This window comes from Meles meles, chromosome 12, assembly GCF_922984935.1.
Source record: "Meles meles chromosome 12, mMelMel3.1 paternal haplotype, whole genome shotgun sequence".
In the NCBI taxonomy this organism is placed as follows: Eukaryota; Metazoa; Chordata; class Mammalia; order Carnivora; family Mustelidae; genus Meles; species Meles meles.
In genome coordinates this window covers 69,147,109-69,170,896 of record NC_060077.1, presented here as the reverse complement: position 1 = coordinate 69,170,896, position 23,788 = coordinate 69,147,109, and the positions used below count along the sequence as shown (strand labels likewise).

General features: G+C 38.2%; 1 protein-coding gene across 7 annotated transcripts in view; it reads left to right on the top strand.

Moving 5' to 3' along the window:
• PIAS2 (protein inhibitor of activated STAT 2) overlaps nucleotides 1-23,788 on the top strand; it is a 91,049-nt gene that overhangs the window by 41,778 nt on the left and 25,483 nt on the right. For all 7 annotated transcript variants that reach the window (XR_006821023.1, XM_046024600.1, XM_046024597.1 and 4 more), the window contains exons 4-8: nucleotides 4,231-4,281; nucleotides 4,412-4,502; nucleotides 14,173-14,307; nucleotides 16,486-16,591; nucleotides 17,985-18,058. Coding sequence is in view for 6 of the 7 variants with exons in the window: in XM_046024600.1 (XP_045880556.1) it covers nucleotides 4,231-4,281; nucleotides 4,412-4,502; nucleotides 14,173-14,307; nucleotides 16,486-16,591; nucleotides 17,985-18,058 (457 nt within the window). In the remaining variant the exon portion in view is untranslated. The remainder of the gene's footprint in view (nucleotides 1-4,230; nucleotides 4,282-4,411; nucleotides 4,503-14,172; nucleotides 14,308-16,485; nucleotides 16,592-17,984; nucleotides 18,059-23,788) is intronic.

Sequence of the window (23,788 nt, the reverse complement as noted above, 5' to 3'; positions counted from 1 at the left end):
TCATTTAACGTCTGTGCCTGTGGTTCTCACACTTTGCTGCATATTAGAATCACCTGAGAGCTTTTAGGAATCTGAATACCATGTTTCGTTCATACCAATTCAGTTAGAATTCTGAGGATGGAACCCAGTTTGTAAAGCTCCCCAGGTGTTCCCAGTAGCTGACAAATTTGAGAACCCCTGCTGTGCATCCAGCTTCTCCTCTCGCCTGTCATGGTAGTAAGGTCTAAATGAGGCTCGGATACATTCAGGTTCAGATTGTTTTGTTCTTTTCTTATTACGTCTTATGAAGATTCATCAGTAAGTTCAGTTCTCTTGGTTTTCCATTTGCTACTAGTGCCTCCCTAGTCATCCCGTCTCAGCTTCTCACACTGACTTCTCTTGTTGGTTCCCAGGAATCAGTCTGTGATTCCCTTCTCACTACTCTGTGATAGTTTTCATGAATGTGCGTTGTTATTTTTCTGTTGCTGGCTGCAAGATCTCCACTTTGCTCTAGAGTCCATATTCACTGTCCCTGCCTTGATGACGCACAGGTACATCAAACACAGCACATTCAGAATTGAACTTTCGTTTCACCCAAACTTGCTTGTTTATCTTTTGTTCTTTCATTTATTCATTTAGCTTCACGGCATGTATTTATTTGCTACCTCTTATGATCCAGGCAGTGTTCCCAGCACCAGGGGTGCAAAGTTGAAAAAATAAACTGGCTTCAAGGAGATTTGTGCTTGGTATATTTCCTCCCTACCCATTTCGTTAATGGCGTGGGATTTGCGCAGACACAGAGCCCCCTTTGTATTATGCCACAACTCATCCACCACGTCCTGTCAGTTTGCTGCACTCTACTGATCCTTCTTTTATGTCTCTTTCACGATTTAAAACATGATGCAACTCTATCCTTCAGAGAGCTAGCATGGTCTTTGGAATAATACCAAGTGGAATGTGAATACTGGCCCAACCGCTTAGGCCTGTCTCTGTGCCCCTGGGTAAGTTACTAAAGCCCATTGAATCTTATTTACCCAATGTAACATAGGAAAAATAATCACCACCTCACTTAGTGGCTGGGGCATTGAATGTCATAACTTGCTTTACTTCTTACTCCGGTGAGTAGCCTTATCCCCATTCCAAAACCTGGGCCCCACCCTGGATGCTTCCCTATTTATCCTGCCTTCTCTATCTAGTCAGTCACTGAATTCTGTTTTATGCCTAAATATCACTCAGTGATGTTTACCTTTAAGTAGCCTTCGAGCCCTCATCTTTTGCTGATACAATTGCAGTGGTCCCCTAACTCTTCTGCTAACCATGTGAGCATTCGGTGTTCTCTCTTGTATTTAAAACCCTGGAGTGATAGCTTGTGAAGTCCACACTCCGGTGCCTGGCCGTTCTCTTCAACATCTTGTTCTACTCATCTTCTGTCTCATTGCATCTCCTGTCACTCTACTCTTCCCCAGCAGCTGGGCTGTCACAGCTCTGTCCCTTTGCATATCCTCTTCCTCCCCATTCTGTTTGGCAAACTTGAAGTGTATTTTAGGGCCAGTTCTAGTCTTAGCTTCTCTGTGATGCCTTTCCAGATTTCCCCAAACACACTTTGTCTCATTGCACTACATACTTACTTTCTTTTAAAGCTTCATTGCATTTATTTGACTACTTGAATTTACAAACTCGATGACAACATCTTACTCCTTTTTATATTCTCAAAGCCTGTCACAGTGCCTGACATACAGTAAAATGCCTGCTTTATGTTTGATGAATGAGCTGAACATGTGAAAGTTCCTAGAACGGTGACTGGCAGAAATTTGAATGTCAGAAGATGCTTACTCAGTTACTCCTCATGTTTGTGAACATATATATAGCACATTGCATTTCCCAGTTTATGTTCATTTCCCTTACTGGCATAAAGTATAAATCCTCAGGCAAGCTATTTAAAACCCTTTCCATCATTTTCCCATCTATCTTTTTAGTATGTCTTTTGCCATTTCTCTTTTTTCAGATTATGTTTCCCAACCCAACAAGATTTTGTTAGGTATCTCTGGTTGATCTTCCCCCTTTCCTTTCGTTGAGAATCTGCATCAGTGAAGTCACTGTTAATGATGGAATTGTGTCTAAGTAGAAATAGGCAGAACCACTGCTGTACAAACCTTACTTTCTAGTTTGACTGGACTGTGATAAATGCCTTGAACTTTTTTTTCTTAAGATTTTATTTATTTATTTGACAGAGAGCACAAGTTGGCAGATATGAAGGCAGAGAGAGAGGAGGAAACAGCCTCCCTGCTGAGCAGAGAGCCCGATGCGGGGCTTGATCCCAGGATCCTGGGATCATGACCCAAGCGGAAGGCAAAGGCTTTAACCCACTGAGCCACCCAGGCGCCCCAATGCCTTGGACTTTTAAGACAGAGTAAAACTTGCAGCTTTTCCGTAGCACCTGTGTTTTTGTAAAGTACTATAACATTGGCCACATTTTATTGTAGTAGCATATATCTGTAACCTACTAGCATGAGACCTTTGAGAACAAATATTGTGTCTTTGTTGCTGAACCAGCACCCAGACTGAAACGTTTTTGGATTTATATGAGGGGAATGATACGGGTTATTCATTCACAAGATGTCAGTGTTGTCTAGAGCATGGTGATGTTTTGAATAGACATTTGAGAAGGTGGAGGCTACCGGCGAGGGAAAGTAAAAGCAGAGTTAATAATCATAGCACCGGGGCGCCTGGGTGGCTCAGTTGGTTGAGCGGCTGCCTTCGGCGCAGGTCATGATCCTAGACTTCCAGGATCGAGTCCCGCATCGGGCTCCCAGCTCCTTGGGGAGTCTGCTTCTCCCTCTGACCTTCTCCTCTCTCATGCTCTCTCTCACTCCTTCTCTCTGATATAAATAAAAAAATTTAAAAAAAAATAATCAGAGCACTGGTTGCCCACACTGGTTGAGTGAGCACTTTATACCTGCAGGCACTTTATATGTATCATCAACACATCTAATCATTGCAACAGCTTCATAATTTTCCATCTTTAGTAGATGTAGAAACAGAGGCACAGGGAGGTTAAGTAGTTTGCCCGAGGCCCTACAGTTTGGGACTGTAGAACTGAAGCTGGTCACTGTGGTGCTTTACCGCCTTCCAGTGAACGTAGTGACAGAAGACTGGCCCAGTTAGAGCAAGGTGAGGGCGAAATGTACTCCTAAGAAAGGACTGATTTCTAGTACTCTTCTCTTTGACAGAGTCCAAGATTGATGATAATGGCTAAGGACAATACTTCTACACTATAACGTGCATTCATGTCACATGGGGAGGTCGTTAAAGTGCAGATTCTAATTTTGCATGTCTGCAGTGGGACCTGAGATTCTGCATTTCTGACAAGCTCCCAAGCAGTCACAGTGCTGCTTCACTGTGGGCTCCTTAGTGACAAGGCTTTGGAAGGTTCAGTGCTAAAAGTATTTCATATGGGACTCTATTAGGTTCTCATGTAGAAATTCTAAGAGGTTCTGTGTCCTTAATTGGATACTTAATTATGAAGTTGCCATGGTACAGAGATGCTGAGACTCTAGGCACTCGTTCTTCATTTTGGTTCTATATTAGAATCACATGATATAAAAGCTAAAGCTCAGTCTGCATTCCAGACCAATAGTCTAGTGAATGGGTTCTTACGTATTTTTTTTAAAAGTCACATGATTAAAAAGCTCAGCCAAGGGAGCACCTAGGTGGCTCAGGGGGTTAAGCCTCTGCCTTTAGCTCAGGTCATGGTCTCAGGGTCCTGGGATCGAGCCCCGCATCAGGCTCCCAGCTCAGCAGGGAGCCTGCTTCTCTTCCTCTCTGACTGCCTCTCTGCCTACTTGTGATTTCTGTCTTTGTCAAATAAATAAATAAAATCTTTAAAAATAAAATAAAATGCTCAGCCAAGGTAAGAACGATTATGAGCAAACAAATTAATTTATTAATCTCCTTTAGAACCGAGGGTACTTCTTTTCATGTTAACCAAATCTGTTGCCTGTTGAAATAAATACTGCATCACAAAAGTTCCTGTGAATTGAAAATACCTTAAAATTGCCATAAAGACATGACTAAATGTTAAGTAAATGAGGGGTTCTCATCACTATAGTGTTTTGATTAAGTCTTGTGCTATTGGTAGGGGAGTATTAATCTTTAGGAATAAGAACAAAAATATTAACAACGCTTTTGTGCGAATGTTCCTGTGAATTCTCATTGTGCCTTCTCAACCCAGTTTCTTTCTCTTTCCAACAGGGATTTTTTGCCAGGTGGTAGGAGAGATTATACAGTCCAGGTTCAGCTGAGGTGAGTTTGAAATTTTCTGTTAATTTTATATTTGCTAAGTATGTGCATATAATCATGAACTTGAAATATGTAAATATGTTTGGGTACACTCTTTAAGAACAATTTTCTTTTTTTCTTTTCTTTAATACAGACTTTGCCTGGCAGAGACAAGTTGCCCTCAAGAAGACAACTATCCTAATAGTCTATGTATAAAAGTGAATGGGAAGCTGTTTCCTTTGCCTGTAAGTTGCTTTTTCTTTACCAGGCTCGCATGTAAGTTTAGTCTAAGTACTCACAAGGCGAAGAAACAATGACAACTCCATACTAATGAGCAGACTTACTATCCATGTTAAATACTTGGTTCCACTAGAGGGATTCATAACTCCTTGGAGAAGTGGCTGATTCCAGGTCTGGGGGAGATGGAAAAGGTGAGCCTGGAATGTCTTGTGTCAGGAAGCAGGGGTGCTGTGAAAGACTCTTGGGATCACATCAAATGATATAACAACAGGGCGTGACTTGCATAGATCGGGCAGCATGTTGTGGTAGTTGTCTGAATTAGCTGGGCCTTCTCCATGGATTAGATGGTAAAAGGTGGAGGCTGATGAGAGCTACTGGATTTGGAGATCAAGGATTCCAAGTTTGGGCCATGATGTGCACATCTGGGTGGGTGGATGCAACGGTATTTGATTGACAGCCCATTGTTTAAGCAGTGAAGCAGTATGTCGGCTTCAGCACTTACGAGACACACACACACACATATGCACACACACACATGCACACACAGTGGGTACAGCCTGTTTCTGGCCTGATAGTTAACTCTGGACTCTTCAGATCCTGTTAGTCACATCTTAAAGTCACACTGAATTATTGAACTGGATTGTATATCTGTCTCCACTGAGTCTTGGAATAAGTCAGTAAATTAGTGCAGCTTTGTAGAAGGCTGGCAAAGCCACAATCAGAAAAGTAGGAGAACATGGCCTGTTTGTCAAGCCCTGCATAGTGGAGGTGCATTTCACCTAGGACATGCTGCGAGAAATAGTAATTTCATGAGGATGCGAAGTTGCCATTTCAGCAACAGAGACTACAGAGAAGGAGGTGGTGGGGCAGGGAGATGCTGTTTAGTATCCCTGCGGAGCATGAGGCTGGGCTCTGGAATAAGTATGTACGCAACACACATGAATAGCTGAGCAGGCAGGACAATGTGGTCTAGGACTCTGGGCTCTACCAGAGCCAGATGATTGTCATGAGTACCACCCCCCCTACCCCCGCCCCGCCACAAGGTGAAGACAGTCCATGGCCAAAGCCAATCCTTGTAGTCAAATATTTGACTTGATTGTCAGGAGTCCTGTTTTGTCTCTTGATAGCCTGTGGATTTAGAGACCTGAGAAGTACCTATTTCTTGAATTTTAAAGAGCTTGAGCAATACTGCACTGTTGCTGCTTGGCTCTTTTTGAAAGATGTCTGTGGGGCTGAGTCATTTGAGATAGTCCTTTGGGAATGAACGAGGAAATTGCAGAGATGGAGTAGATGTTGGTCAGGAGAAATGCTTACATGGCCCCATGCTTGTTCAAGATCCAGGTGGGACATTTTGCTTCTCAGGTTTCTGGCATTGAGCAACAGTAGATTCTTAGGGGCTGTCTTTTATCTGGATAGATCATACAAAGATCTGAACCAAGGGAAGAGGCAATTTTCCTTGCAACTGAAGGCCACCTAATGCCAGCGGATGGCCACATGTTTGACGAAGGAATCCCAGGAAAATCACAGATTGTGGAATGCCCTACACACTTTCAATGACCATTCATACCCAGTTTTCTTTGTCTGAGACCTGTTAAAATTTCTTTGACCTTCATTTTTGTTCCTCTTTAACCCTCTCACCACCCTTGGAAGATCTAACTGTGAAGATCTTTTTGGTATCTAAGCCTACCTCGAAGACCTGTCCAGTATCATGCGGCTGTGCCAGTGATGGGGACTATCTGAAATGTGTGAGGTTCTACCTAAACTCCGGCATTGCTGCAGAAAATATGGTGGTTACAGGTTCCACAAAATACTCCAGATGGAGCAGTGTTATTCTTTGGGATGGCATCTTCATCCATGAGCTCTATCTATGGAAATCTCTGAATGTGTCACTCTTGAGTCCTTTTGAGAGCAAAGAAATTAGGCAGTTGAGTACTTTCTCTGGTAGATTGTTACTCAGTCACTGTTGGTTTCTTTCCCAAAGCACCAACTAACCCTTCAGTGCTTATATTAGACTGTTTGTGAATATATCAGTTACTGTGTAGTGAGTCTGGTCCTCTCCTCTGGAGCCAGGGGCCTTCAGTGGTTCCAGGGGCTCTTGAAAGAGGTGAAAAAAGAGAGCCTTAGGACAAAGGGAAGGACGGATTTCAAAAACAGAAAGCAGTGGGGGCTTGGGTGGGGGGGTTTTCCTGACCTAATTAGGCCATCCCAGAGATCAAATGCCAGACTTTCCCAAAGAGACTTTTTGGCTCTGTGACCTTCTGTGGAACAGCTGATGTAAATTTACATGCAACTGATAGAAAACTCCTTAAACCACTTCTTGATCCACAATTGCTACTGATTGGGGTAATGAAATATAGAGCCTTTACTAGCATGAAGCAGGTTTATGAAAATCATGGGAGTGTACTGCAGCCTCAGAAGAGGAAACTTTACTGAACTTATAGAAATTAATATGTTGAGGGGCGCCTGGGTGGCTCAGTGGGTTAAGTCTCCACCTTCAGCTCAGGTCATGGTCCCAGGGTCCTGGGATCGAGCCCCGCATCGGGTTCTCTGCTCAGCAGGGAACCTGCTTCCTCCTCTCTCTGTCTGCCTGCCTCTCTGCCTACTTGTAATCTCTGTCTGTTAAATAAATAAATCTTAAAAAAAAAAAGAAAGAAATTAATATGTTAAACTCCTCACAGCATGGAGATCCTCAGGGACTTTGTTCCAGTTGTAAGAAACATTCACAGGTCACAGAGAAGTTCGACGTGTGATCCTTGCCCATGATCCTAGTTTATTGCACAGCAAATCCTAGAGAATAAGCTTGACACAGTCATGGAATTTCCCATGAGAACTACGAATATATTTGGATTTGTGTCCTGGAACCATTCTCTCTGTGTAGACTTTATTGCAGTATCCAGTTATTATGGAACCATGATACTGCATGTACAAAGAGAAAGCTGAATGAGAAATAGCATTACCTTGATAATAGCAATGTGTCCCTGGATTCTTAAGGGTCAAATAGTGATGAAAGCAGTTCCTATGCTGTTTTACCAATGAGTTTTAGGATGGTGAGTTTTAGGAGATGCCTTCATGCATCAGTTTTTTGTTTTGTTTAGTTTTTAAAGATTTTATTTATTTATTTGACAGGGATCACAAGTAGGCAGAGGGGCAGGCAGAGAGAGGGGGAAGCAGGCTCCCTGCTGAGCAGAGAGCCTGATGCGGGGCTCAATCCCAGAACCCTGGGATCATGACCTGAGCTGAAGGCAGAGACTTTAACCTACTGAGCCACCAAAGTGCCCCAATGCATCAGTTTTTCAGATCCCTTAATACAAGGGATTAAGATCCCTTAATATAAGGACAACAGTCAGCAGCTCACAGCAGGACTTGTAGAATGACGTGCAGCATGGACAGATAAAAGTGAAACTGTCTCTGAGAGTATCCCCCTTTCCCTGTCTTTGGCTCCCAGGGCTGCCAGTGTGCAAACTGATAGAAGAAGAGAAAATTTTATGTTTTTAAGAACAGAAGAAAAGGAAAGAGAAAAAGACCCTCTTTGCTTAGAATGATTTTGAGAAGCTGAATTATTTTTTTTTTTAAACAGATTTTGAGAAACTTCTGTAAATCTGTGGAGCTGTTAACGTTGTGGGATATCATAGAATTGGGTTGACCGTGGGGAGTATTACTTGGAAAGATTTTGTAGAATGGAGAGGATACGTGCTGCAATTCAGTTGGCAGAAATCAAATATTTCCTCTTGATGTAGTCAGAAGTCTTCTTGGTGTTCACCCTCTTATCCTAATACATTCTATTTCTGTGTTTATGGATTTCTTTTTTCTCATATATGTATTTTCCTTTATGTATTAGTTATGCAAATGGTCTGCCTCACAGTAAATCTGGACTGAGGTAAAGTCAATATTTTCTTTTAAACATACACTTCTGTCCCCCAATTTAATCAGATTTCCTGTGGCCTAAGATGGGATTATCTAAAAGATAATACTACAGTGGGCTCAAAGCTATCAAGTATATGATTAAGTTTATAATTACATTGAAATAAACTATTGGAGGTTGTACTAATTCAGTATTCTAAAAATTGATAAAGGCAGAGAGTCATTGATTTCAGGGTAGTCAGACATGTGCACAGTCAAGTTTTTTTATGGAAACATTTTAACTAATATAAGCAAAAGGGATAATGGATTAGAATACCATTCTTTTCAAATCCATAATTATATAATTGATCTAGGTAACCATCAATGGGTGCTAAAACTATGAGGTCAAAGCTTGATGGGGAATGTTACTGTGAGGGGTCAGGCTGACGTCAGCTGAATTTCTCATCAGTCTTGACATTCCTGTAAACTGGGCCAAACTCATTACGTGCCTCATGATGTGGTACGGTGGGGAGTACGTAACACTCCCTGTGAAGTTTTGTGTCTGAAGATTCAAGTCTGAATCAAATCAAGCCTGCACACCTGGCTGCCAGTTTAAAATGTCCGCAGGAGATGGAGCAGCAGAACTTTATACATGAGGAAGCCTCGTGCAAAAAGTGAGGTCATTCTTCAGGTCAGAAGTCTTGGTATCTTCAACAAAAAATGACAGTGGAAAAGAAAAAGAGAGGGTGGGGGACAATAAAAATTATTATTGTAGAATAAAGGAGACTTCAGAGACAACTAACCACAATGCGAGGCTCTAGTTTGGATTCTGAATCAGACTGTAAAAGGACATTGTGTACCAGGCTATGTATATGGATAACATGATGTGCCTAGGATTTGCTTTAAAATAATCTGGAATGGGAGTGAGGTTAAATAAGTAAAGATTGTTTATGAGCACATGTATATTGAATTGGGTGATGGGTATATGGGAGTTCATTATGCCTTTTTCATATATATGTATATAGTTTTTAAGATGTTATTTGAGAGAGTAGGTGAGCAGGGTGAGGGGCGGAGGGAGAAGCAGACTGCCTGCTGAGCAGGGAGCCTGCCGTGGGGCAGATCCCCGGATTCTGGGATTATGACCTGAGCTGGAGGCAGATGCTCAACCGACTGAGCCACCCAGGTGCCCCATCTTTTTTTATGTTTGAAAATTTTCAATAATAAAGACATTTGAAGCAGTTGGGAAATTTGAATATACACTGGATACTAGGTAATTTTTAAGAATTATGGTTAATTTTATAAGGTTGTGATATTGGCTTTTTTTTTTTTGAAAGGTGTTATTAAAACCAAATAAAAGTATGGATCAAATGGCATTATCTAGAATAAATGTGTGTATGTGTGGGGTGTGTATTTTTGGGTGGGCTGTGGGTGGAGCCAGAGGCAAATGAAGCAAGATTGGAAACATTGTTGGTAATTAGTGAAGCTGGCTGGTGGGTAGTTTTCTCTACTTATATCTATCCTTGAACATTTTTATAATGTACAGTAAAATAGTAAATCTATGTTGACGGTATTACAGTAGTAGTAGAAGAAATTAGGAAATTCCAGAGGGAAATGTTAGGGAATAACGCTGTCAACTTTTGTCCCACTTAGAAGTCAGGTAGGATGTCGTCACAGTACATCACAGAAAGGTTTTCGAGTGTATTTTTTATTGGAATGTTAGGTTGAGACTGACATCTTTACTGGCTCTCCTGCAGCTTATTTATTTATTTATTTTTCGTTTTTTAAAAGATTTTACTTACTTATTTGACAGAAAAAAAGATAGAGTGAGACAGGGAACACAAGTAGGGGGAGTGGGTGAGGGAGAAGCAGGCTCCCCACTGAGCAGGGAGCCCAGTGTGGGGCTCGGTCCCAGAACTCCAGGATCATGACCTGAGCCGGAGGCAGATGCTTAACGATTGAGACACCCAGGCACCCCTCCACCAGCCTTCTTAAAGAAGGTTTTTCGTTTTGCTCCAGAGGTCCCCTATCAAATGAACTTAAATTTATTTTTGCTTTAGATATGGAAAATCGTTAGAAATATGTTAAAGCTGCACATTCATATTTTAGAAAATTGTAATTATACCCTGTTCTCAATAACCAGGTAATTAATGGCTGAATGGAGGTGATATAATGGTCAGAAGGAGAATGAAAGTTAAAAGATAACTCAGAACTGCCAGTGAAATCAAACTAGTTGGGTAGGGTAGAGATAGATTTAAAATACTTGAGATGGCTGAGACTAGTACCAAAATTGATTTTGAATTTGCTAATACCTCGTTCTTGTAGTCACCTAGTCTCCCTTCTCTTGTTGTTCTCTTCCTCTTCAGACTGACTGAAAACATTGTTGATTCGATTCCAGTTTAGGCAGTTTACTGTTTGGCTAGTTCATGAGTTATTTTTATCATCTTGGCAGATCCTGTGCCATTGTTTGATTTGGCTAACCTACCAGTGAACATACCAGAATACAGAAAACAGATAAAGGTTTCATTCAGAGTTGCCCAGAATGTTGATATTCCTTATGATTTTTTCTCATTGAACCAATTCGTAGAGTCTTGTAAGAGATTGAATTGTTTTTCTTATTTCACTTGAATAACTTGAGATGGGCATAACCTTCCTGTACACGGGTACGCAGGTGCACACACAATTTCCCTTTTCCATAGTGTAATGGCCATAGTTGAAGTTATGCTCTTTGCCTTCCTTCTTCCCTGCCCAAACTGTTTTTAATGATTTTCCAAGTCTTGACGCAAGTCCTAGTTTGCAAGTTAGGTGTATTCTCACTGAATAATTACCATCATACTTCCTACGAGGCAGTGAAGAGGTTCCTTAGTTGTGATAGACTGTGTTCCTTAGCTCTGTTGTGTAATGCCACCAATATTGTATTTCATTGTTTCTAACATGCATATTTTTTAACATCACTAGAGTCCAGAGGTATCTTACAGTTGCTGATGACCAGGTGGCAAGCTATCATGTGTTGTCATTGCCTAGTACAGTCATGATGTTACTCCTGTGGCATGACTGGTTAGCTATGCTCCTTCGGATTTTTTAAGCAACAGATGATTTAAGAACATTTTAAGGAAGGTTCACAAATACTGGTTTTTGTCTGAAAAGCTTCGATCAGTACAGTCTCATAAGATCCAGGTTGTATCAGCATTAACACATGCAGTTACCTTAAGGATGTCAGTGATCTGCAAGGAAATCCGAGGGACGTCGGTGGAGTAGAATATAGTCATCAGAAATGCTTGTATCTCTAGAGCTCTTAGTGGCATTTAGGGAGATGCCATGAAACATATGCATTGATGACTGAGTGAAAAGTGATTCGGTAGATTTTTCTGTATATTTAAAAGGAGTATGTTTGCCGGTTCATTTTGCTTGTATTTCTTTGCTATGCATGCAGGAATAAGTAGTGATATGTTAGGTTGTATCATTAACTGAGTGGGGTTTTTTTTTCCTTCTCATTGGTACACAGTTAAATTACATCAGTGGCATTTTAGGTTCAGTGAAATATGGTATCTGCTTTACAGTATATAGATGTTTTCACAGCTAAGAAATTTTAATTTTCTAAAAACTATTACTTTAGGGACACCTGGATGGCTTAGTCAGTTAAGCGTCTGCCTCCGCTCAGGTCATGATCCCAGGGTCCTGGGATCCAAGTCCCATTTCAGGCTCCTTGCTCAGTGGAGCAGGGAGGCCTGCGTCTCCCTCTGCCTGCCACCGCCTCCTGCTTGTGCTCTCTCTCTCTTTGACAAATAAATAAAATCTTTAAAAAATACTTTAGTTTTGAAAATTACAAACTGAGAAGTCTTTTGGTAATTGAGAATTGGATGTAATGTGAATCAAAAATGAGTGTACTTGCTATTTAAAATAACTACTTAGTGATTAGAAAATCACTGATATTTATCAGTATTACAGCCATCAAGCTAATTTAATGCCAATTGATATATTGATTATTCTTTGTTAACATGTTCTGGTTTTAAAAAATGACCATTTATTTTCTACTTGGAAAGAAGGCAATGGAGAGCATATTTTTCATTCATAAGACTTTAATAATTCCTTTGAAATCCATTAATTTGTTCTTTTTTCCCCATAAACTATTTATAGTAAATATATTTTATTTTTATTATTTTTAAAAATTTTTATTGTTTTAAAATTTTAATTCCAGTATAGTTAACATAGAGTGTTATATTAATTTCAGATGCACATTATAGTGATTCAGCAGTTCTGTACATTGCTCAGTGCTCATCATGAAAAGCATACTCTAATCCCTGTAATTTATTTCACCTGTCCCCCCACCCTCCTTCCTCTCGTGACCATCAATTTGTTCTCTATAGTTAAGAGTCTGTTTCTTGGTTTCTCTCTCTTTTTTCCCCTTTACTTGTTTTGTTTCTTAAATTCCACATATGAATGAAATCACATAGTATTTGTCTTTCTCTGACTTATTTCACTTAACCGTATACTCTAGCTCCATTCACGTGGTTGCAAATGGCAAGATTTCCTTTTTTTAATGGCTGGATAATATTCCATTTTATGTATGCAGCACCACTTCTTTATCCATTCCTCTATTTATGGACACTTGAGCTGTTGCATACAATGCTGCATAGGGGTGCAGGTATCTTTTTGAATTAGTGTTTTTGTATTCTTTGAGTAAATACTTACTAGTGCAATGACTGGATTGTAGGCTAGTCCTGTTTTCATTTTCTGAGGATCCTCCATACCGTTTTCCACAGTGGCTGCAGCGGTTTGCATTCCCACCAGCAGTGCACAAGGATTCCTTTTTCTCCACATCCTCGCTAACTGTTGTTTGTATTTCTGATTTTAGCCATTTTGACAGGTGCGAGGTGATAATCTTTTCTGTAGTTTTGATTTGCCTTTCCCTGATGATGAGTGATGTTGAGTATCTTTTCTTTTATCTCTTGGCCATGTGTATGTCTTCTTTGGAGAAATGTCTGTTCATCTTCTGCCCAGTTTTTTTTTTTTTAAAGATTTTATTTATTTATTTGACAGAGAGAGATCACAAGTAGGCAGAGAGGCAGGCAGAGAGAGAATGAGAGGGAAGCAGGCTCCCCATGGAGCAGAGAGCCCGATGCGGGACTCGATCCTAGGACCCTGAGATCATGACCTGAGCTGAAGGCAGCGGCTTAAACCACTGAGCCACCCAGGCGCCCTTCTGCCCAGTTTTTAACTGGATTATTTTGTTTTGTTTTGTTTTGTTTTTTTGGTTTTTTTAGTGTTGAGTTGTGTAAGTTCTTTATATATTTTGGATACTAAGCCTTTATCAGATATGTCATTTGCACATATCTTCCACTCGGCAGGTTATCTTTTAGTTTTGTTGATTGCTTCCTTCCCTGTGCAAGGAAGTTTAATTTAATGTAGCATCAGTAATTTATTTTTGCATTAATTTGTTCTTTAATCCCCAAACTTTGTTTTCCCTCTTTCACAGTCCCAGTATTTGAATGTGTTTTAAATAGGAGCTCCTACGATAAATTAATACAAAGAGGTACAACTTTATCATTTACAAAAAGGAAAAATTCATAGTGTGGCAAGATGTTAGTATCTTTAATTTTAATGATGGAGCATTTTTGGGTGCTTTTCTGAACTTGTGAAATAGAGTGTTTCTTAAAAGGTCTGTTTCCTCTTTGGATTGGTGACTTTAGGATGAAGATTTTGTGATTTCCAGGATAAAATAAGAATATGTATTGGATCTATGTAACGGAAATTAGGCAAACATATGTCTGTCTTGGAGAAAATTGTTTGATTCCCCAACAGAGAATTTAAAATTATTTTTCTCTCTTATGGTTCTAGGGTTATGCACCACCACCTAAAAATGGGATTGAACAGAAGCGCCCTGGACGCCCTTTGAATATTACATCTTTAGTTAGGTTATCCTCAGCTGTGCCAAACCAAATTTCCATTTCTTGGGCATCAGAAATCGGAAAGGTAAAGACTCTTCTGGGTAACACGTGAAAGTGATCTCACTAGGAGTTGATTTGTCTTGTCTTAGCTCAGGGTACTAGCTCTAACCTGTTAGTTTTCTGATCTTAATTCCTGAAAAGCAGTGATTTTCAATTCAGGAGTGGAGATGTAGGGATTCTTAGGGTTGAAAAGTTTAAGATTTCCTAAATGTCATCTCTTTATTTTCTTGGAAAAGAAGTGAGTGTAATTATAGTATTTCTTAAAGAAATGCCTTAATCACAATTGTGTTTATGTATGTGTTTAAGTAGGGTTTTAAGAAACTGGAAACTTTGGTTAATGTTATGTATTTATGAAGAGGGACAAAGCTTATCAGGCTTTGAGGAAAATGATTAAATGTGGTTGGAAATAATCTGTTCCAGCTTTTACATGAACATCTGTTACTTCAGATAATTTGGGAATCTCATATGAAAATATTTACTTAAAATTACATTATTTTCCCAATACCTGTAGGTTGATGAACCTGGCTTTTTACTAATTCCTAGTCTCAAATGTGTTGTTAGTTATGGGATACTGACTAATACAACAAGAGATTTCTGTTTTACAACTATTTGTTTATATATATAGAAATAATAGAATGTCAAAAGAGATTTCAGTTAATTTCTGAACATCAACTTGCTGTTTCATTGAGGTAAAGGGTAATATTCCTATTTTATTGACAGAGAAATTGAGTCATATGTTCATAGCAGGAATTTTTGGTTGTCACACCAAGGCAGTTGCAGAGTTGAGGACATAAAGAATAGCTTTGTATTAATATTTGGACTAAAAAAAATTACTATCTCTCTAATTGTTTTCTTGAGTTCTCAGTTTTGAATTTTTACATAACTTATCTGTAGTATCATAGGACTCTGATCCTAATATTTTTCATTTGTACAAACTGTGCAGTATAGAGATGCATTGGGTAAGGATTCAGAAAATCTTGACTTAGTCCCAACTTGGCCACTGTTTGATTTTGACAAAGTTGCTTACTTTCCTGAGGCCTGTTTAAAGATAAGAAAAATCTTGCAAATGCAAGGGTCATTGGTAAATGAGCAGGTATTAATGCTTTAAAGCTTATGGGAGAAATTTGAATAGAAGAATGTATCTTTTTAATGTAATTATTAACATATATTTTTGAGTAAACGATTGTAGACATTGAAGATCTGGCAGGGTTTTTTGCTGTGTAATGGGAGTAATATACTTTTCTTGTAATTAAAATGGTTAATTGACTTAAAATTTGCATACTGTATTGAGTATTCCAATACTTAAAAAGACTGTTGCAGGACATTAAAATGATATTTACAATATTTGGCTTGATAACTATTAAAAGTATTTTGTTTATTATAGGATCAATTGAATGAATATGTGTAGTGAAATAGTAAGATAGATTTTTAGCATGTAGGTAAAATTCTATTTCATCTCTTCATAGCTCTATAAATAGCTAACGAAGGTTCCTTTGTGCCAGAACTAAGAGGTATGGGATTGGATGCTATTATTTTCTGGCCTTGTCTTTTTGATTTTTATCATTTCTTCGTGTGTCTTAAATACTACAGTAGCTGTCCCTTCCCTAATAAAATGTGCATTAGGAAACAGGGGTTAATTTGTCAAAGTTTTTCTCCGAAGAAGGCTGATATTGGGTTCATTTGAAGATTTGTTCAAGGCCATGTATGAGGTGGTCTCTTCTGCCAGAATTAGAACTTTGAAACTCTGGATTTGAAATGTTAATTCAGACCACTGGTGTTCAAACTTTGTTTCTGCAGTGGAACCCATTCTTCAGTGAAAATATTGTGACAGTCCCATTACATGAAAACAAAATTTTAGTTAGAAGTGGGCATTCTGGGAGGGTACATTCTCATTCATGCCATGATGACCCTAGGATAATCAGTTTTGCTAAATTAGAAACACAGTTTGAAAACTACAGATCTAAGATATGTTATGTTTCAAATGGATGTTTTAAAATGATAAATGATTGAGAAATACCTTTAATGTGATTGAGTTTTATCTTCCCTGAAATAGCTAAGTTGATTTTGTTCCCTTCCCAGTCCTTGACCTTCCTGTGAAAGTTATTTTGAATGTTATTTTTAGAAACCAGAGTTTCTTAGATAGGTATTTTATGTAAATAGGCTATTATCTCTCATCTTTAATACAGATTATCTTTCTTTGTAGAATTACTCCATGTCTGTATATCTTGTACGACAGCTCACATCAGCCATGTTATTACAGAGATTAAAAATGAAAGGTATTAGAAACCCTGATCATTCCAGAGCACTAAGTAAGTAATGTTTGTAAGACTGAGCATTTGAGATGCTTTAATGGAAAAAAAAAAAAAAGCAAGCCTCAAATATACATCAATACAGGCATAATTTGTGAAGAATTATTTAAAAAACCTAAAATAAATTTGAGTTAAAAATACTCTTATGAACAGAGCCCTATAATGAAAAGCCCTTCTTAGAAATCACTCCTAAGGATCAGTTTTATATCCCAACTGGTCTGATTTTTGGCTTTTTTATGAAAACTTATTTAGATAAATGTCAGGTTGATGGTGATTTTGATGCATATGTTGACTCACAAATAGGAATGCAAGTCTTCAGAACCTCCAGTGTGTAATGCAATGTACATTTTTAAAAATTCTAAATGAGAAAGCTCTTTTTACAAAAGAAGTGTTGCTATCTATCAATATATTTGACTTCTCAGAGGTTTTATTTTGTATCTTGCTTTCATAATGTATAATAATAGAGAAAAAGTCTAACTCAGACTAAATAATTCAGTAACTTAATTTAATTGAACAAGACATTTTTCTGGGAAAGACAGTATTTTTTCCCCCAGTTACTTCACTTAACGCTGGATGAACTGGAAAGGAGAAAAGGATCTACAGATTGAAAAGGGAGCCAAGTAGGGCTCTTGAAATGGTTTGCATTTCTTGTACGTAAGCCATTCTCATCTCATTAAACAGCGGAGTAGCGGTCTTCCTGCCTAGAGCTGGAAGCCAAGGAAGCACTTCCCTCCGTTTTTTCATCCCACTGCAGTTCCAGTTTCCCATTTCCTTGCCTTTTCTCTATGATGGTGTTGAGTGTTAACCACCTAGAGGCCATGCATATGTTTGTGACCTTGAAGAGACTCTAACCTGTATACATTACCTGGAAAATCAAACTGCAGAGACATTAGCACATCTCTTGTAGTTTTCAGTTGTCAAAGGAAGTATAAGAGTATTTGGCTTTTTCGGTTTACAAATTTAATAGTTGTTGGAAACAACCAATACCCGCTAAAAAAAAGTCCTCTGAGTGTGTGTGAGGAAAGCATTGAAGCTCCAAGTACAGCTCCTTTGCAAGTTCCTTTCCCAATTGTTCTTTGGTCTTATCCAGTTGTCTGTTTTGAAACTCTTCCTTACCTGCAATTTTACTTTTAGAAAGAAATTATTTTAAAAATGCAATCAAACATGTGAATCTAGTGTTTGCAGGTTTGTAATTCTTTAACCTAATACTGGAAGTCTGATTGTGTTTTTACATTAATACTTAACATTTTGGGGTTTTTTTGTTTGCTTTTTGTAGTTTCTTGACCTACTCAAAGTGTTTGGTAAACTTTAAATAAGATGATATATATTTCTGTAATCCTGTTCAGAATATCACAGTTAAAAAAATTTTTTTTAATTCTTTTTCTTTTTAAAGTTAAAGAAAAACTTACTGCAGATCCTGATAGTGAAATTGCTACAACTAGCCTTCGGGTATCCTTGATGTGCCCTGTAAGTAAAGCAAAAAAACATTCTGGGGTGTTTCACTTTTTATAAATGACTAATTTTCCTATATAAGTAAGTGTGGGAATGAATGATACGTTATGATAGAATTCAGAACTTTTGTCATTTTCCTATTCCAGAATTTTAATGATTAAACGTAATTCTAAAGAATGCAAATGTTCTTCAAACAATGACTATGCAAGGAAAGACCTAAAAGGGTATTGTTTCGAAAAGGGAAGAGAGCTTTAGGTTCAGAATAATCTGTCACAGTTTTTTTTTTTTTTTTTTTGCTGTAGATAGTCCACAGCTAGTAGTAAAGATTTAGAGAGAATAGAGAGTTGGCTCCTTTTATCAGTATAAACTGTGGAAAAATAGCAGTAAAATTACTATCACCTAATAAATGCTAGTTGATTGTTCTGGTTTAATGAATTAGAATGTTTGAGATGTCTTTATCTGTTTGTAATGCACTTCTAAGTTGCATAATAATTTTATGTCTCTTTATATAGAGACTATGGAGTGGAAATCAGTCAGCAACTCTCAGATCCTCCTGTTTTCTTGTTACTGAGCTAATTCTGGGAGAAAATACCGGGGTCTTGATAAGAACTTGTCAGAAAGTTAATAGTCTACTTTGAGAGATAAAACTAACTCACATGAGAAACAAAGACATACATACCACATGTAACCTTGCTAAGTGTAGGGAGAGGTCAGGAATAGTGGATGAAGGCTTCTTTAAAATCAGTACAGGTGGAGGGGAACCTTTCCATATGCGAGGAACTTTATGAGAAAAGTCACGGAATCAGGAATGTAGTTTTGGGGTAACCTCATGACCAGCTGCCATTGTGAGAAATGTACAGTATTTAAGTGGAGAGAGAATTGTGTCAGAGAGAGGGAGAGAGAAAGGAATAATTTGAGTTCCCGTGATATGCTTAGTAATTTAACTGTCTTAACAAACCTGTGTGGAAGAGTTGTTCACATTTTGTAGTTGAGGGAACTGAGATTAAAAGTGGTTGGATAACCCACATCACACAGTTAGTAGCAAAACAAGGATAAAAATTTTGGTCTTCTGACATTATTCCAGTTACCTTAACAATATACCATAATACCAAATTGGGCTAAAATATAAATATCCTCGTTATATAAGTTCACCTCTCTGTCACCCTGGAAAGTGATGTTTGCAGATCTCTTTCTGAATTTATTTTTTTATTATCATTAACTTAAGCTAGCTTAGCTCTGTTGAAAAGGAATAGAAGTGCATGCAATTGGATTGCTTAGAAATGGTGAACCTGTGGTTATCAGATCCAGAGAGAAGAAAGTCTGCAGATCCAGCAGCAGGGGTGGGGAGCATTAATGCCTGAAGTGGTGGCAGAGGCCCAAGAGGGCTTGTGTTTGGACCCAGGACCTCCTCTTCTACCCCCATGCTGTGTGCAGACATTGAGATGTGATTTCTTTTGAGTGTCTTCACATTACTCTTTTCCTCCCTCTTGTGTTAAAATGGATGTTAAATTGAAACACAGGAGATTGCCATTTTGTTGGTCAAAAACAGTCGTATATTGACAATTTTCTTACAGTTTAACTCGAGTATATTGAGCAGATGTTATTTACTGGCTATATTCTAGGCATAATCACTACATGGGAAGGGAACTCATGTTACCTCTATGTTTTAGTAGCACACTATTCTGTCAGTAAGAAAGTGCTTCTCGATAGCTTACCTGAAGAGTTCTAACCGTTGCATGATTCCATTTTCTGTCTTGTCTCCTTGACCTTGTTTTTTTAAAGTTTTTTTTTTTCTGTTTTTGTTTTTTAAAAAAACACTGCTATTCTGTATGAGAACAACCCAAACAAAACACAAGAGACTGACATACTATCAGATTCTCAGATTTTCAAAATAGTGGAAGTGGTATATCAGAGCGGTTAGGATTCCTTCTATATAAGAATAGGGAGCAGTTCCTTTTCACTAAGTCTGTTTTGCAGACTGTCTTTTGAGCTTTGAAAAAAATCACACTACCTGATTTTTTCAGCACTTTCTAAGAAAAGAGTAAGTGTACTTTCCAGGTTGTAGTAGTGTTAACACCAAGTTGAAGCTAACTATAGTATATGATACATGTTAATTAGAACACCAAACAGATGTTTTGATCAGATTTAACAGATGGATGACAGAAGTTAGATGATGAGAGGAGGAGATATTACCAGTATTAGCTGAAAAGAGCAGAAAGGAGTGCAGCCTATTGGCTGCGGAAGTAGCGGCGGATCCGGAGTGGTGCTAGGAAATACAGAAGCACAGAGTGGGTCGTAAGCATTTGGAAGGATGAGACGTGAACCCTGGGATAAGGAAGCTATCAGAAAATGATAGCTGTCAGGTACTGGAAGAAGTGTTTGTCCTGTTTCACAGTATGTTTGTAAAATGATTCAGAGTAGACTTGAGTCTGGGGAGTGGGGAGTGCAGTCCAAAGCCTCTGTCCTTGGGACTTACGGAAGGCAATTTTACTGTTGTTCAAGGGAGGGATCTAATGTGTATAATTGTATTTCTGAACAGTGTCTGAATTTTACAGTTTTTAAAATTTATCAATTTTAGTGATATCAGCTAGTGATTTTCTGTCTTTCCTGCAGAGGTGGGCTGGGTGGCTGGGGGATAGAGAAGGGGGCTAGGTTTAATTTTATCTTTTAAGATTCTGACTCATATATAGTTTGGATCCACTGATTTGGGTCATTTTTACTATATACATTCTTAATTTACGCAGATGCATTTAGGCTACAGTGAAGTGAAAATCAGTTTAGGTACTCTGTGCATAACATTGCACTCTGATACTCATAGCAACATGATCCACAATAGGCAAATTATGGAAGCAGCCCAAGGTTCCATCGACTGAGGAATGTGATATATTACTCAGCCATAAAAAAAGATGGAATCCTGCCGTATGTAATGACATGGGTAGAGCATGAGAATATTATGCTAAGCAAAATCAGTCAGAGAAAGACAGATACTATATGTGATATAATTCATACATGGAATTTCAGAAACAAAACAAATGGGGTGCCTGGGTGGGTCAGTGGGTTAAAGCCTCTGCCTTCGGCTCAAGTCATGATCCCAGGGTCCTGGGATTGAGCCCCACATTGGGCTTTCTGCTCAGTGGGGAGCCTGTTTCCTCCTCTCTCTCTGTGCCTGCCTCTCTGCCTACTTGTGATCTCTGTGAAATAAATAAATAAAATCTTTTAAAAAAATTAAAAAAAAAAATGAGCAAAGGGACAAAAAAGAGAGGCAAACCAAGAAACAGACTCTTAGCTATAGAGAACAAACCGATGGTCACCAGAGGGGAAGGGGGTGAGAGGATGGGTGATAGGGAATTAAGGGTACTTAATTAAGGGTACATCACACTTGTGATGAGTACCAAGCAATGTATGTTGAATCAAGTAAAGTGTTGAATCACTATATCATAACATCATAACACTATATCATAATATCTGAAACTTATATTACACTGTATGTTAACTGGAATTTAAGTAAAAACTTAAAAAACATTTTACTAATCAAAAAAAGTATTGCATTGTTTAGGAACCATTCCTTCCTTCCATCCATCCATCCATCATCTGACTAAATAGAATTTAATGCATACAAAGCTGCTTTTGTTGACACGTCATGATCAGTATTAGGAAATTAATCAGATTTGGGCAGTTGGTAATAAATGCTTTTTTTAACTAGAGAAATGCTCATTAACTTTTGTGAGCCAGTAGGATTAAATTTAGGATCAGCAGCTTCTGTAGTTGTGAATGTTTTCAGTTCTCTGTATCGTGGAAATTCTAAGGCAGTGACAGGAGAGATGAAGGTGGTACCGAAGAAGAAGAAAAAAAAAGCAAGTTTCCAAAGCATGGCTCAGGGATACTTGGGAGCCCCTGAGACTCTTGGAAGAGGCTCGCAAAGTCAGAGCAATTTTTAAAAATAATACTGTGATGCAATTTGTCTCTTTTCTGTTATTCTCTCATGAGTAGGCAGTGGTGTTTAATAGGGATTACCTGACTATTGGTAATGTCAGTGCTCCGAGGGTTGATGTAGTATGTGTTTGTGTATTCTTGTGTTTTAAAAATGTCTGCTTTAATTGCTACTACAATAAATATTGGTAAATATAATCTATCTATATAAAAACTCCTTGAGATTCTCAATGTTTAAGAGTGTGAAGGGATTCTGAAGCCAAAAGTATGAGAACTAGGAGCCCCCAAAAATCATAGTAGGCTGAGTTAGAGCATTATGTAAAGGAAACAAATTATGGAAATTGACAAATAGTACCTACTTTATTATAAAATTATTCAAATAGAACAGACATTAAAACTTGAAATTGATGAGATCTCTTACTCAAAAGTAATGCTACTAATAGTATGAAATCTTTCTAGACTGGACTTTATGTTCATAGTTGTGTGTGTTTATTGGAAAAAATTGTATTGTGCTACATATACTATTCTGTGGTTGACTGTTTTAAAATTAACAGTATATTTTAACTATTAATATCTGTAGATATGTCTTATTTTAATCATACAGGCATTTTGTTGATTGGGTGTGGTGTAAATTAACTTGTTCAACCCTTTTTAGTGATTATTTAGGTTGTTTCCAAATAAAAAGCAACGATGAAAAATTCCTAAGCAAAACACTAGCCAGTAGAATCCAGTACTTTAAAAATAATCCGGTATTTTACAAGAATAATACATGATAACAAAAGGATACCTCTTAGGAATGCAAGTATGGTTTGATTTTAGAAAATCTGTGAAAAATTGTTCATATTAATAATGGAAAGGGGGTCAGGAAATCCCTGTGATCATCTCATTAGGGTGCTGAATAGCATTCAGTCAGCATCCATTCCTAGTAGAACAAAAACTCTTAGCAAAATAGGAAAAGGTGGATAATTGGAACCAAGAACCAGCACCATGTGTGGTGTTGTAAAACTAAGAGGAGTCCCATGGAAGTAAACATTTGTGTTTGCGTTAGAGCTCCACCAGCTGGGTCTCAGTGAGTGTGTTGTTTGTGGCCTCACATCGTCTCAGCATCTTTATTTCAAAAGCAGAAATACAGATACTAGTCTTTCCGCAGTCCTAGGGCTGTTAGGAGAATTCTGTGAAATGTATGTAAAAATCCTTAGTGTCCAGTAAGATTCCACATGGCTTAGGAGAAAATTTGTTACTAAAGGAAGGGAAAATTTGGAAGCAAATATTGTAAGAAAATGAAATGCCATAGGTTCTATTCTTACTTTTTTCTTTCTTAAATAATGAGTTCTGTTGTGCTTTGTACTTGCAAGAATCACTGTAACTTCCAAGATCCCTTTTAGAATTCTAGTTAAACACTCAGATGGAGTCAGTATAGCATAGTGATAAGAGTATGGACTCTGGAGCCAGAGCTGCTCGGTTCAGATACTGGCACCGCCACTTTCTAACTTTGTAATGATAGTCATTACTTAGCTTCGTTGTGCCTTGGTGTTCTCAGGGTGGGAGTCGGGGAGACAATAATGTCTCTAGATCAGTCATACAGTGCAGTTGATAGGTTTAAATATAAAGTGTCACTTCATAATATAAAGTCATCAACGTCGTGCCTTTTATGTAAGTAGAACTATACAAACAATAGTTATTGCTATGGTGACAACTTGGCTAAATTAATTTTTTAAATTATGAAATAAACAAATGTTCATTTTAGAAGAAAGAAATTATAGATAAACCATAAGGGTGGAGGGGTGGCAAACAGGAGCATTCTAAGACTCCTAC